General features: G+C 34.2%; 1 protein-coding gene across 6 annotated transcripts; it reads right to left on the reverse strand.

Annotated features, from left to right (window-relative positions):
- Positions 1–404: 404 nt before the first annotated feature.
- LOC127073181 (glycine-rich cell wall structural protein) lies at positions 405–1389 on the reverse strand. Of its 6 annotated transcripts, none has more exons than XM_051014305.1 (2): positions 707–1389; positions 405–667 (listed from the first exon to the last, which is right to left on the reverse strand). In XM_051014305.1, exons 1-2 carry the CDS (start codon positions 1173–1175, stop codon positions 495–497), a joined length of 642 nt encoding a protein of 213 aa, XP_050870262.1. In that variant the 5' UTR covers positions 1176–1389; the 3' UTR covers positions 405–494. The 6 variants fall into 6 exon arrangements, with proteins under 6 accessions (XP_050870262.1, XP_050870264.1, XP_050870263.1 ...); XM_051014307.1 differs by having other exon boundaries at positions 749–1388; XM_051014306.1 differs by having other exon boundaries at positions 405–625; positions 707–1388.
- Positions 1390–12956: the final 11567 nt, after the last annotated feature.

The raw sequence follows: 12956 nt of genomic DNA on the forward strand, positions 1-12956 counted from the left end.
GTTTCGATTCAATTTTTAAATCGAATAAATAAATAATTTTTTTCAATTTAGTTTAATTTAAATTATCAATATAATTGACTTTTTTTATCCTAGTAAGAAGTGACACTTGCCATTTTTTCAGATATGGACTTTCAAATTCCATCCGATCATAATTATGAATCGTTCTTTTACGAAAATAAAAAAACACAATGTTTTATACTCTAATTTTACGATTTTCGCAGTACAATGGGAGATGCAAAACTTTATATTGTTTATTTTATTATTAAAGACAAATTATTTTAAAATACTTATAAAATTTTAAAATTTGAACCAGTTTTATTTTTAGTCTTCTGATTTATATAAAGATGATAATTATAGTTAACTCATATTGTAAGAGTTATTTTAAGAATAAGATCACAATCATGTCACATTTTAGAAAGAGTTATTTTTATTTTATTACTCTAGTGAATAACAACACATTAAATTTCAAACAGAATCACACCAAACATTTTAATTTAAACCCTATCATCAGCACCCCCTCCAAAACCGCCGCCTGTACCGCCCCCAAAGCCTCCACCAGCACCACCACCACTTCCAGCACCCCCTCCAAAGCCTCCACCAGCTCCACCACCACTTCCAGCACCACCTCCAAAGCCTCCACCAGCTCCACCACCACTTCCAGCACCACCTCCAAAGCCTCCACCAGCACCACCACTTCCAGCACCACCTCCAAAGCCTCCACCAGCACCACCACCACTTCCTGCACCACCTCCAAAGCCTCCACCAGCACCACCTCCACCATCACTTCCAGCACCACCTCCAAAGCCTCCACCACTTCCCCCACCTACTCCATCTCCAATACCTCCGCCAGATCCACCTCCAAAGCCTCCACCAGCACCACCACCACTGCCACCTCCCAAACCTCCTCCTCCACCTAAACCACCACCACTACCACCTCCAAGACCTCCATCATAACCACCTCCACTTCCTCCTCCTAGACCACCACCACTACCACCTCCAGCACCACCTCCAAATCCACCACCACTTAAACCACCTCCACCACCACCACCTAAACCACCACCTCCACCAAAATTCTCAACAAATTCTTCTTTCTTAAATTTCCGGCATTCAGAAGTTCCCATCACCAACACAAATATAACAACAAATACTCCAACATACTTGCCTAAACTTCCCATCTTAATTCACACAAAATTGTATCAGAACTATAAAACCTTGCTTTGTACTTATGATGATAATGCTTCACAAGAAGTTCTACTTATAGAAGCACATAGCATTAAGAGTTTCGAACTAAAAGCCATTATTTACATGTAAAAAAGTAAAACCTACACCTATCAACAAAAACTATAAGTGAGATCGCATTTATTAGTCAATGGTGAAGCTAACGACTTCGTACAAGGTTGCTCCCACCATGTGTATATATGTGTTGGCCAAAAACCATATGTGCGGCGTAATAGATCGGGTAGATCATCATGTCGGTGTCAAAATTAATACTAAGATGGTATTTGTATAATGTTCATACATCTATGACTTTAGAATTACTTAAGTGCACAAAATATGTGTATTAGTTCTGTAGAATAATTTTATTGATCAAGTTTAAAAAATTTGAAATAAATAAATATTTATCTTTCATATGAATATGCCTCACAAATTAAATCACTCACTCAAGTTTGTATAATCATCGCTATGGGGCCATATATAAATACGTTTTCCAATTTTTTTTATATATAATTTGAGAGGGTAGAATTTTACCAATACACTTGAATAGCACGTCAAACTCATTCAAATATAATTTGAATCGAGTAAGCAGTCATTTTAAAAAAAATTGTCAAGTCATTATTTTAATCTTTGAATGTGTAAAGTGATATAGTTGTAATGGACGATCATATTCTTATCACTAATTTCACCCATGACATTAAAGGTCTATATATAAAATATTCAAATTGGATAACCCACTATCCGATTTAAATTCAATGGATTAGATCAACAATAAATTTTTGGACTCAGTTATAAGAAGAGAATTTCTCAACTTAACTTTTCCACCGACTCTTTATGAAAACCTCTTTAAATAGAGAGAAGAAGAGAAACTCTTATGAGGGTGACTGTTACCCCAACCTCCAACACGCACAACATCACACACATTTAAAAAAAAAATCTGGTTTTTTCATTTTCAACCATTACCTGACCCTAACACACTTCCCTTTAGAAATTGATTGTCACACAACAATAATTGTCGTTACAAAACACCTAGATACTTAATCTCGAGATTCTGCCTGATGGGATATATTTATGTATCTCGACTAAAACGGACACATGTGATGTCTATCGTGGAACTCGGTAAAATTGACCTAACCTTAAATTCAGTCTTCAAAAAGTATAGCTAATGAGGGAGCACTTCACAATCTAGTAAAGAGATCGCCACACGATTCCATCGAAGAAGACGAATGAGCAGTTTCTGATTGCAAGAACGTTGCTTCTAGCAGTAAGTATTTGAAATGTTTGTTTGAAAGGCGGATGGTATATATATTGTTGAAAGTATAATTCATAATGTCTTTTGTGTTACTTAGGAAACAAGTAACAAGTAAGTTAGTTGTAAAAAAATTGTTATGTAATAGAATTCTGTTTTTGAAGTAAGTTAGGCAAAACGAGATTACTTGACTTATAAGTAATCTCAATATAAGTGGCTTTTAATTTTGTAGGATAGAGATCAATAGAATACTATATTCTTCTTCCATACTCTTTCTATCCGGTCTTTATTCTTCTTTTTAATTCATAAAGTGTGAAGAACAAAAACATTGCAACATTGTGCGTATGTGTGTGCATCACTTGAGTGAAGAGTGTTGTTGAAAGTTGTTGCATCAATTGAGTAAAGATTGATCTTCTTCAACCAAGATTTTGTTCCAACATCTAGTATTAGAGTCTGGTTTCGTGTTATGTGGTGCACCAATAGCTTAGAGCTCAAGAAAGGAACTGGTTGTAGCAATGTTATCATGTAAAGAAAAGTAAATATATGCTTCCCTTTGTGCATGTCAAGCAGCATGAATGATGAATCTACTCAATAAGATTAAAGGCAAGGATCATGGAACTATGATTATGATAATTGATAACATGTATGCTATCAATATGACCAAGAATCTGATAGCACATGGAAGGAGCAAACATATTGAAGTGAGATTCCACTATTAGAGAATAAGTAAGCAATGAAAGGTTGTACTTGAAGCATTGCATAAGTGATAATTAAATAGTCGACATCATGACAGAAATTATTCAGGGTGAATTGTTCAATAGATTGAGAAATGTGATGAATGTAGATAGTCTAGACCAAATAAATTAGGTGGTATGTTGAAAGTCTAATTCATAATGTCCTTTTGTGTTACTTACGAAACAAGTGACAAGTTAGTTAGTTGGAAAAATTCTATGATGTAACAAAATTCTGTTTTGGAAGTTAGTTAGGCAAAATGAGACTACTTGGCTTGTAAGTAATCTCATTATAAGTGGCTTTTAACTTTGTAAAATAGAGATCAATAAAATACTCTCTTCTTCTTCCATACTCTTTATTCATTTTTTATTCTGCTTTTCAATTCCTAAAGTGTGAAGAACAAACTTGAACATTTCAACCTTAGGTCACTACTACAAAAAGTATATACAACAACAACCATCTTATCACTGTTCTTTGAAGGACCTTGGTGACATCTCTAAACTCAAGCGCCAATATTTTCTTTTATTTTTTAATTAAAAATTATTAACATATTACCATAATTAGTTAGTCTAATCGTGGTGATATAATCAATCTTTCATGAGTTCGAATCTCAGCGTCAACAAAAAATTTATTCCTTTAACATTTTTGTCGTGTAACACCCTAACCCTGAAACTCATACAACAAGCATTATATGATGTTTAAAGTGTTACCAACTTCAAAACATCTCAACTTTATTCAAATAGCAGCGGAAAATCAAATTAAAATACTCGACAAAATCAAATTTGTTCTCAACTTCAAAATAATGTTATAAAAGCTCCACAAAACATTAAATCGAATTCAACAATTAAATCAAGTGTCTCATCCCCGATGTTACATGATTAGAGCATAGGCACTAAATAAACAACGAACTAAATGGACATAATTTCCAAGCTATCTTCCACTCACAATAGCAAACTCTACTCCTGAGTATCTGCAAGATGTCCATGGTGGACAACATCAAAACAAATGGGGTGAGAATTCACATTAACAAATTAATGGTATAAACTGTGAGGTAGAATTCACACATCTACATATACAACAACAATCAAACAACATCATTCTCACACCCAATCCATCCACATACACAACAATCACATATTCATAATTTAATTATGCAATGAGACTCTCAAATTAAACAAGACTCATATGCATGTGATGCCATATCATCATTAATTGGTTCACTCAGGAACCGGGTTCACCCTGCTCGAACCCCGAATCCACCCTGCTCAAATTCGGGACAAGTCACCATTCCACCCTGCTCGGATTGCAACTTGCATTTTTCATTAACAACAATGACATGATGAATGCATGTCATAACACGTCAATGCAAAAACAACCTAATGTTTAAAGTCCCCTCCCGAAAATAAACAAAACATGCATTGACCCAACGACAATAGTTCCCCTCCCGAACTATCATCCTTAAACAACATAATTACAGTTCAATAACATAATCATGCTCGTACAATAGTATATCATCATCAAAATTCACAACATTATCATCACTTTCACATATTTTCATCATTTGTCAGCAAATTCGTAAAATCGACTAAACTTACATTTAATCATCAACTTCCATCAAAACAATGTTAAAGTACATCATCAATCAACACAAGTAAAAAAATTGAATTCTCCAACTTATTACAAACAACAAACCAATTGTGCAACTCCTAGGCTCATGACGCCCTAAGCGTCACAGGTGTGACGCTCGTCATCCACATCCAAAACCAACACGTCACCACTGTGACGCTCTGCATTAACACATGCGATCGAGAGCCATGGCAGGCTACCCGTTAGTGCTTCAAAGGGCATGGCGCCCTGGGCGTCACCAACTTGACGTCCGTCAACGACAAAAAATGTGATTTTGCAATTTGGAGATCATGGAATCTCTCAAAATCACTTCTAATACACCAAAAATGTCATATAATCCATTTTAACACATAAATTCAATAGTTTAACACATTTAATCAACTAATCCCATAAAATCATGGTTAATCAAAAACCTTCAAAAGTTCATCAATGGTAAAGACACATTAACACATCAAAACAGATTTTAACACACATTATTGTACACAAATTTTGCCACCAACATCATCACAAAACAACAATTTATCATCAGATACAAATTTATATTAAATTCCCCAATACCCTAGTGGAGGTTAAAGACTCCCCAATTCTACCTCTCATACATATACCCCTTATTGAATCAATTCTCCCCTTACTTGGTTTTCCTATTAGCAATATCAAAACTCGGGTCTTCGATTGTTCTTTCCATCTTTCCAAAAATCTAACATTTCATCTCAATCATGCCTCTAATCCTTTTTTTCATGTAATGATAGAAAAGTCCCCTAAACTTAGGTTATTTCTTAACCTTGTATAATTAGGGTAATCTAGTCATAATTATAATTCTCTCTCTTACTAACAATTACTCTTACTCCTTCCTCCCATATCTCTCTCTTAATTTACAAATTGAATCAAAACTCTCTAAATTCTTATTTTCAATTAAATAATCCCACTAAAATAATATTATTTTAATTATAAAAAATAAGTTCCCATTATTCTAAATAAACTTCACTAACCTCTACTTACTCTTACACCCCCACATCAAGGCCACACACTCTCACCCCCCAAATTAATTCAATTATCCCACATAATAATTAAATTAAAATACAAATAAATTAATTAAATAATAACTTGAAAAACTAGGGTGTTACAACAATCCTCCACTTAAAGAATTTTGGCTCTCGAAAATTTCCTTAAGTAAATTGATTCGGATATGACTCCCTCGTCTGGCTCTCAAGCTCCCAAGTCACGTTTCCACCACCTAGGCAAATTCAAAGATTTAGGTAAACTAAAATACTGCCTAGGCATTGAGGTAACACATTCAAAGGAAGAAATATCTCTATGTTAAAGAATGTATTGCCTTAATATTTTGGAAGATTCAAGCTTCACGAGATCCAGACCTATTTCCACTCCTTTTGATCCAGCAATCAAATTGTACCAAGATCCCAAGAAACACAAGAAAAGGGGTTTGAATTAGGTTTCAGATATGACAGCTTTTTCTGCAAGCCAATAACAAGAACAACAATGGTAAAAATACAAATGATTTTTATACTGGTTTATTGTTAACCAAGTTAGTCAAGTCCACTCGTCGGAGTGATTTTTCCTTCTTACAAGGACTTAATCCAATAATCAATTAGATTACAAACTCAAAGAGCAACTTCCAATTACTTCTTAAGGCTACAGACTAAACTTAGTCCCTTAAGAAAAAAACTCAAAGGCCAACTGTCAATGTTTCTCGAGGCTATACACTAAACTTAGTCCCTCGAGGAATTTAACCAAAGTTAAAATACAAAGATTGCGTGTTTAAAAGAATGCTTATAAACAAGAAGATACACAAGATGAATTTCAGAGTATAATCTTAAGAAAAAATACAAATAAAAATCCCTAAGTGTAGTGAGTGTTATAATTGATGTTCTTATTCTTTTCCCTGGTCTATTCAATATTCCTTGCCCTCTTTAAATAAATGATGAATAATACCATTGGAAGATAGAATTGGAAACTTCTTCAATTTCACAGTTGTAAAAGTGGTATGAGGTTAAGCCGTTAATAATGGAGATCCACGGGTCGTACATTCCTTAATAATTCCAACATATTTTTTCTTATAATGAAACATTTGATTTTGTTGCTTGAATATACAATTTCCAAGAATATTCTTTCAATCATTGTTCTCTAAATCATTGGCTCCATATTTGAGATGATTTGAAGCTTGATCAAACGTTAAAGTCTTGAATGTTAGACTTCAAAGTCTAGTGAAAATGAGGCTTGAATTATAAGAGTAAATATGGATTGCTTGTTAAAGAGGAGTTGACATTTGTTATCTAGATGATTCCTTAATAGTTAAGCACTTATTTGTATTTCAACCTCGTTTCAGAATTTTTTAATGTTCCAGAGTCCAGAGTCTTTTGTCCAGAGTCTAGAGTCTGCATGTCCAGAGTCCAGAGTATGCTTTGTCCCGAGTCCAGAGTCTACTTTCGTCCAGAGTCTAGAATCTCTTTTGTCTAGAGTCTGCTTTGGTTATCTTTTAGATTATTCACACTTAACGAAACCATTAGAGTACAAAATTGTTCTTTATACTTTGTTATCATAAAAAATTAAGGATTGTAGATATAGAACCAAACTTGTTCCAACATGTGGATGATATAATACTTGCAGGAATTTTTTTGAATGAGTTCAGATCTATCATAGAAATGTCTCATAACTCATTCAAAATCAAGGATTTAGGAAAAGTAAAATACTGCCAAGGCATTGAGGTAACACATTCAAAGGAATCAATATCTCTATGTTAAAGAAAGTATTGCCTTAATATTTTGTAAGATTCAGGCTTCACGGGATCCAGACTTGTTTCCACTTCTTTTGATCCTGCAATCAAATTGTACCAAGATTCCAAGAAACACAAGAAAATGAGGTTTAAATTGGGTTTCTGATATGACATCTTTTTGTGCAAGCCAATCATAAACCAATGACAAGAACAATAATGATAAAAATAAAAAGGAATTTTATCATGGTTTAATGTTAACCAAGTTAGTCCAGTCCACTAGTCAGAGTGATTTTTCCTTCTCAGAAGGACTTAATCCACTAATCAATTAGATTACAAAATCAAAAACCAGTTGTCAATGTCTTCTCGAGGCTACAGACTAAACTTAGTCCCTCAAGGAAAAAACTCAAAGACCAATTGTCAATGACTTCTCGAGGCTATAGACTAAACTTAGTCCCTCAAGGAATTTAACCAAAGTTAAAATACAACATTGTGTGTTTACAAGAATGCTTATAAACAAGAAGATACACAAGATGATTTTCAGAGTATACACTTAAGAAAATATACAAATAAAAAGCTCTAAGTGTAGTGAGTGTTGTAATTGTTATTCTTATTCTTTCCCTTGCTTTATTCACAATTCTTTGCCCTCTTTAAATAGATGATGAATAGTACCATTGAAAGATATAATTGGAAACTTCTTCAATTTCATAGTTGTAAAAATGGTATGAGGTTGAGCCGTGAATCGTGGAGATCCGCTGGTAGTACATTCCTTAATAATTCTAACATATTTATCCTTTAAGGAAACATTTGATTTTTCCGCTTGAATGTACAATTTCCAAGAATATTCTTTCAATCGTTGTTCTCTAAACCATTGGCTTCGTACTTCAGATAATTGGAAGCTTGATCAGAGTTCAAAGTCTTGAATATTAGACTTCATATTCTAGTTAAAATGAGGCTTAGATTATCATGATAAATATGGATTATTTGTTCCAAAGGCACTGGCTTGTATATCCAGATGGTTGACTAATAGTTAAGCACTTCTTCGTATTTCAACCTTGTTTCAGAGTTTGTTGGTGTTCCAGAGTCCTGAGTATCTTTGTCCAGAGTGCATAGTCTGCTTGTCCAGAGTCCAGAGTCTGCTTCGTCCATAGTCTATAGTTTTCTTTTGTCCAGAGTCTAGAATTTCTTTTGTCTAGAGTATGATTTGCTTATCTTTTAGATTCAACACACTTAAAGAAACTATTAGGGTACAAATTTGTTCTTTATACTTTGTTATCATAAAAAATTAAGGACTGTAGATGTAGAACTGAACTTGTTCCAACATGTGGATGATGTAATACTTGCAGGAAATGATTTGAATGCGTTCAAATCTACCATAGAAGCTTTTTATAACTCATTCTAATCAAGGATTTAGGCAAACTATAATACTTCCTAGGCATTGGGGTGACACATTCAAAGGAAGGAATCTCTTTATGTTAAAGAAAGTATTGCCTTAATCTTTTGGAAGATTCATGCTTCACGGGATCCAGACTTGTTTCCACTCCTTCTGATCCTGTAATCAAATTGTACCAAGATTACAATGATCCATATCCAGACATATCTTTCTATAGAAGACTTGTAGGTAGATTACTATATTTTAATAAGACCTAACATTACATTTGCAAACAACAATGTAATTAATTTTTACCTGCTCCTAATAACTCTCACTACAATGTTGCATGGAGAGTTCTTAAATACTTAAAAACATGTCCAAGTAGAGGCATATTATTTCTAAGAGATACAATTCATTTGAATGGATATTCGAATGTTGATTGGGAAGGATGTATTTGGAAAGTCGCTAATTTCATTGAGAGCTAAGAAACAATTATCAATCTCAAGTTCATTATCATAGACAAATTTTCATTCCCTTACAGCAACAACCTGTGAACTGTAGTGCTTACTTTACCTCATGAATGATATTCAAGTTAAGTGCATAAGGAAACATGTTATCTACTATGACAACCAACCCAGTTTTCCATGACAGAACAAAGCACATAGAAATTGATTGTCACATTGTGAGGCAAAAACAAAGTCAGGGAGTCAGGGAACTTCTTTCTGTCAAATCTAAAGATCAACTAGCAGATTGTTCATAAAAATATTGCATCCTGAATCATTCGACATACTTTTAATAAAGTTAAAGATGACATATACCAACCTTCAACTTGTGGGAGCATATTAAAGCATAAAGAAGATAAAAGTAGCAAAGCTTTGGAATATGTTGAAGATCAAAGTAATAAAGTCAATAGAGTTGTTTTAACAGTTACATGATAATAGCTAACTCTTATTTTAGTTTATATTCAGTTAGAGAGGTTGTTAGAGTAGTTTCTTGACATCTAAGAAATCATATGGTATAGTGCAATAATGGTAGCTTGTGGTGGAGGTAACTGTATGTGTATATAATTGAAATTCTAATTGTTCAAAAATAATGAAAATTCATTCTTTTTATTTTGATTTCTTAATAATAGACTTTACAATTTTAATTTTAGATAATTGAAATAAATTATAAATTTAAAGTTATAATATCATATAAGTTTGACCATTTTGATGGAAAAAATAACTTTTAAAATATTTACTACATAGATGTCACAAATGTGGTGAAAAAAACTCGAGAAATGTTTTAAAAATCAGATTGGTCATCAAACTAGTGTGGATACTGAGTCACTGATTCATTGGTCGAACCACCGGATCACTGGTTGAACTGCATGATAAATTGGATTAAATGAGATAACTCGCCTGAATAAATCAATCTCTATAACAAAATTATATATTTATAAATCGGTCGAACCTGATTAGTCGCTCTTTAAAAAATATCATGACATCTATAAAATTTCAAAATATCATAATTTCACATATTTATCATTTAAATTTAAAATTTAAAATAATACAAAATAACTAAATAAATTTTGAATCAGGTCTAATTGCAAATAAGGAAAAGTTATTTTAAATAAGTTTTTAATAAAGTTTAATTATATATAATTTTTTTTAATTATCAAAGTGATTTAGTTCGAGAGAGAAAAAACAAGCATTTAATCTGTTGGTTTTCAAAAACCTTCGATTCACCTATTTTTTTTACCAATTTTGACCGTTTAGCTGATTCTCACTGGTTCAATAACATCACATTCAATCATGTTTGATCTAATCTGATTGTTAGACCGAATATGATATTGAACCAGTGAGAATCAGGTAAACGGTCAAAATTGGTAAAAAAATATAGGTGAATCGAAGGTTTTTGAAAACCAACAGATTAAATGCCTGTTTTTTTTTCTCTCGAACTAAAGACTTCAATTTGATAATTTAATATATATATATATATATAATTAAACTTTATTAAAAACTTATTTAAAATACATACAATGCATCACATTCAGGAGTAATTTTACATGTTTATTGTATTCGAGATGCATCTCCGTTTATTTTACGGAGATGTATCTCTGTAACCTATCAGAACAGAATAATACATGTTATGTTTTGTTTACGTGTATTCAGATGAAAATTTAAACCATACAATCCATATGCAAAAAATGACGTATGTAAAACCAGATGGTCTGAATGTCATATATAAATAAAGTCAAATACAACGATAAAGTAGTATGAGGTGAAAATAAAATACAATTCATAATACAACTACCATATACTACTGTACTATTGTGTATGTCGGACTACATCTCCTATGCCTCCTCTATCTCCTCGGGCATCAATCCCCCCGCTCTCCGACGCTGTCTCCAGTACGTCAATGCTCATCGTGCCTCCATTATGATGCCATCTAGGACCTGCTCAGATGTGGCCCATCAGGGAAGATACATCCGTCAATGCCTGCCTGCATATGATCTAATTATGCCTTCTCCTCCTATAGTATCTCCCGATGAGCTGGCTTCGGTGGATCTTCTGAAGCATCATGCACCATATACAGACGTGACACCCTGAAAAACTACCTGATGTACCTATAGACGTAACTCCGATCGCTTATAGCTATGGTACTCCGTGCCTCCTCTAGTACCAGAGTACTCTCATAATCATCAAACATGGCATCCATTTGTTTACGTGTCAAAGCAGGATGAGCATATACAACAGGGTGTCTAGAAATGGTCTGATTGTAGTCGAACTACCGCATGACACACTCAGATAGATGAGGAGCAGTGATACGTGATCTGCATGCCGATCATCTAGAGTATAACACTATCTCGTCAAATAGTTGCATCTCACGGTGATCGATATAGTTGTTGAAGTGCATGTCATTGACAATCAAGCGGTCAGCATACACTCGGAGCAGCTCAATCGTCTGGTTCCCTCTGAGCGAGGCAAATGAAGTAGCATGCAGTATATCCTCAGTGTCATTCGGTACACTCGCCCAACCGAAGATGCACAAGAAGTGCTGGAGGATCGGAGCCTGAAAAGTTTGGAACACAGGAATCATAAGTAATGGTGTTGTAAAGATGAAATCAAAATGACACAGAAAAATTAAAAGACCAATAGATATTATCGTCAGTAGTGTGATGTTGCCTGTGACATGCTTTATCTTCCACCTATAACCCTTTGATAACTTCGAGTACAAGTAGACCAAACAAGTGCCCCCTAGTTGTAGTCATGGATTCGCTCAAAATCTTGGAAGTACCGTAGGTAGATGACATTTGTATAAGTGTCACTCTTGTCCATAAAAATCACAGTGTCAACCAAATATAACATGTATGCTCTCATAGCATGTGCTTTGTGGAGTCCCACCTACTCGTCATCACCTGTAGCCTGATGTACTCTCTAGAGCTCATATGTATATACCTTTTTCAGGTATTCAAACATCTAGTTCTATCCAACTCCTTCTTCACCTCTGTTGGATCTTCCCCTAGATAATCTACCATCATCTCGAGTGCATCGTCTTTGGTAATAGTCCCATGATCTAGAGTCTCCTCCTAATCAGAAGTTTATCAAACACGACACATCGTCGAGTGTGATAACATCTCACCAAGCAGGAGGTGAAATGACAAGGTCTCAGAGTGTCATCTCTCCACAAATGTATTAAGCATCTCGTGGTTGACCGTAATATAACTGGTCATGCACAAAGTTCTCTGAAACCAATCCTCATTCGGCTGAGGCAAGCCAGTAATCTTTCGCCCATGGTTAATAAACTTTAGCGGATCACAGTCCTGCAGAAAATAAAAATCAATGTAAGAAACTTGTCAATTAAAATAAATATAAATTAAAATGAATGAATCCAACTAATGCTACCTCTTCGTCCCAGATATGTGTGCCAGTATGTTCTGGGTACAAAGGAAATAGTGAAAACTCTACAGGGCCTCCTCCAAATGCCTTTGGCTCAGCGGCCTCACCATTTGAAGGTGGCATCAGCTCAACAACATCAGATGTGGGAGGTGG

The sequence above is a fragment of the Lathyrus oleraceus genome, chromosome 4 (genome assembly GCF_024323335.1).
Source record: "Lathyrus oleraceus cultivar Zhongwan6 chromosome 4, CAAS_Psat_ZW6_1.0, whole genome shotgun sequence".
In the NCBI taxonomy this organism is placed as follows: Eukaryota; Viridiplantae; Streptophyta; class Magnoliopsida; order Fabales; family Fabaceae; genus Lathyrus; species Lathyrus oleraceus.

What these genes read in the sequence shown, in the direction of transcription:
- LOC127073181 (XM_051014304.1), bottom strand. Translation starts at nt 1,175, where the DNA reads ATGGGAAGTTTAGGCAAGTATGTTGGAGTATTTGTTGTTATATTTGTG.